The sequence below is a fragment of the Capricornis sumatraensis genome, chromosome 9 (genome assembly GCF_032405125.1).
Source record: "Capricornis sumatraensis isolate serow.1 chromosome 9, serow.2, whole genome shotgun sequence".
In the NCBI taxonomy this organism is placed as follows: Eukaryota; Metazoa; Chordata; class Mammalia; order Artiodactyla; family Bovidae; genus Capricornis; species Capricornis sumatraensis.
The window spans coordinates 8,996,332-8,998,123 of NC_091077.1; the positions used below are offsets into that span (position 1 = coordinate 8,996,332).

The 1,792-nt window shown below is 50.4% G+C and overlaps 1 protein-coding gene across 1 annotated transcript; it reads right to left on the reverse strand.

Moving 5' to 3' along the window:
* Window positions 1–369: 369 nt before the first annotated feature.
* On the reverse strand, window positions 370–1,320 carry LOC138085876 (olfactory receptor 10H2-like). The gene has a single exon (XM_068980481.1). The coding sequence runs from the start codon at window positions 1,318–1,320 to the stop codon at window positions 370–372; it is 951 nt and encodes a 316-aa protein (XP_068836582.1).
* Between the last annotated feature and the right edge of the window lie 472 nt (window positions 1,321–1,792).

Genomic DNA, 1,792 nt, shown 5'->3' on the forward strand with positions numbered 1-1,792 from the left:
AGGAAGTTACTGATGAAAACTCACAGTGTATGGGTTTCTTTGTTGAGTGACAAAAATATTTTTAATTGACTGTGGTGACCACTGTTTATGCATATAATGAAGAGCATTTGAATTGTGTACATGGTTGAATTATATAGTACATAAATGATATCTCAATAAAACTATTTGATTAAAAATAAAACTAATATCAGACACACAGACCAAGGGAGGAAAAATAAGTTAATATTTATTGAGCACTTACTATGTGATGAGTGCTGTCATACACACACACACACACACACACACACACCCCAATCATACAAGGTAGTCATTATTAACAACCTACTGATGATCATCCTGCCATGTCCTGACCACCTCCACCCTGGCCACTCAGATGCTGGAGGGATAGAGTTTGCTGAGGAAGGTCTTCTTAATGCCGATCTTCAGCTCGTTGTTCCTGAGACTGAAGATGATCGGGCTGAGGAAGGGAGTGAGGACTGTGTAGGTGATGGCCATCAGAGTATTGCCTTCCTCAGAGTAGAGACCCTTGGGCTTGAGGTAGATGACAGAGGCAAAGCCGTAGTGCACGACCAGCACGGTGAGGTGGGACGCACACGTGGAGAAGGCTTTGTGCCGGCCCTCAGCTGAAGGGATCCTCAAGATGGCGGCCACGATGAAGGCGTAAGAGAGCAGGATGAGGAGACAGCAGCCCAGGAGAGCCGTGATACACACAACGCCCACCCCCAGGGCCACTCCTGGTACATTATTTCCACAGGCTAACTTCAGTAGTGGAGGCACATGACATAAGAAATGGTGAACCTCATTGAGACCACAGAAGGGGAGCTGGAAAATGGCAGATGTTACCAGCAACCCAATAACTAAGCCTCCAGCCCAGGACCAGGCCACCAGGCAGGCGCAGCCCCGGGGGCTCATGAGCACGTTGTAGCGCAGGGGGTGGCAGATGGCCACGTAGCGGTCGTAGCCCATGACGGTGAGCAGGAAGGAGTGGGTGAAGCCGGGCGTGAAAGAGAAGAACATCTGGCTGGCGCAGGCCCTGAAGGAGATGGAGCGGCCGGTGGAGAGCAGGTCGGCCAGCACGCGCGGGATGATGGCGAAGGTGTAGAGGACCTCGGAGGCGGAGAGCGCGCACAGGAGGAGGTGCATGGGGGTGTGGAGGCTGCGCTCGCTCCAGACGGCGGCCATGACGAGCAGGTTCCCCAGCAGCGTGAACAGGTACATCGGCAGGAAGAGCAGGAAGAAGACGGGCAGGAGATGCTGAGGGAAGGTGGAGAAGCCGATGAGGATGAATTCAGACACGGAGGTGTAGTTTAGCCCCAACATGGCAGCATACCTGCTTGAGGAGAAAGTGAAGAAGACCCAGTGGGAAGGAATTTACAGTCTCTAATGAGCCCTACCTGGGGCGGGGGTGGGGCGGGGGGGGGTACTTCCTGGAGAGGCTCCTTCACCTCTCCAAGTCATAGTTAATCCATCTGCAAAATGGTGTTCATAATAATGGGTTGAGGTTTAAATAAGATCGTTCATCTTAAGTGTGCTGTAGCACACATCCTGACACATAGGAAGAACTCAATAAAACATAATATGGATGATAACAATTATTATGACTACTATTATTACTATTGTCAACTCCATGCAGGACACCCCACCCCCTTCCCCCAACCAGTCTTTTCTTAAGCTTTTCTGTCTTTGAGCTCTCTGGCCACTCTGTACTTCTCCCCATCTCCAAGAGACCAACTCCCTCCTAAACTTCAGGATCAATGTACTCCTTAATTGCTACCTTCAGTTAGAAGTCAGC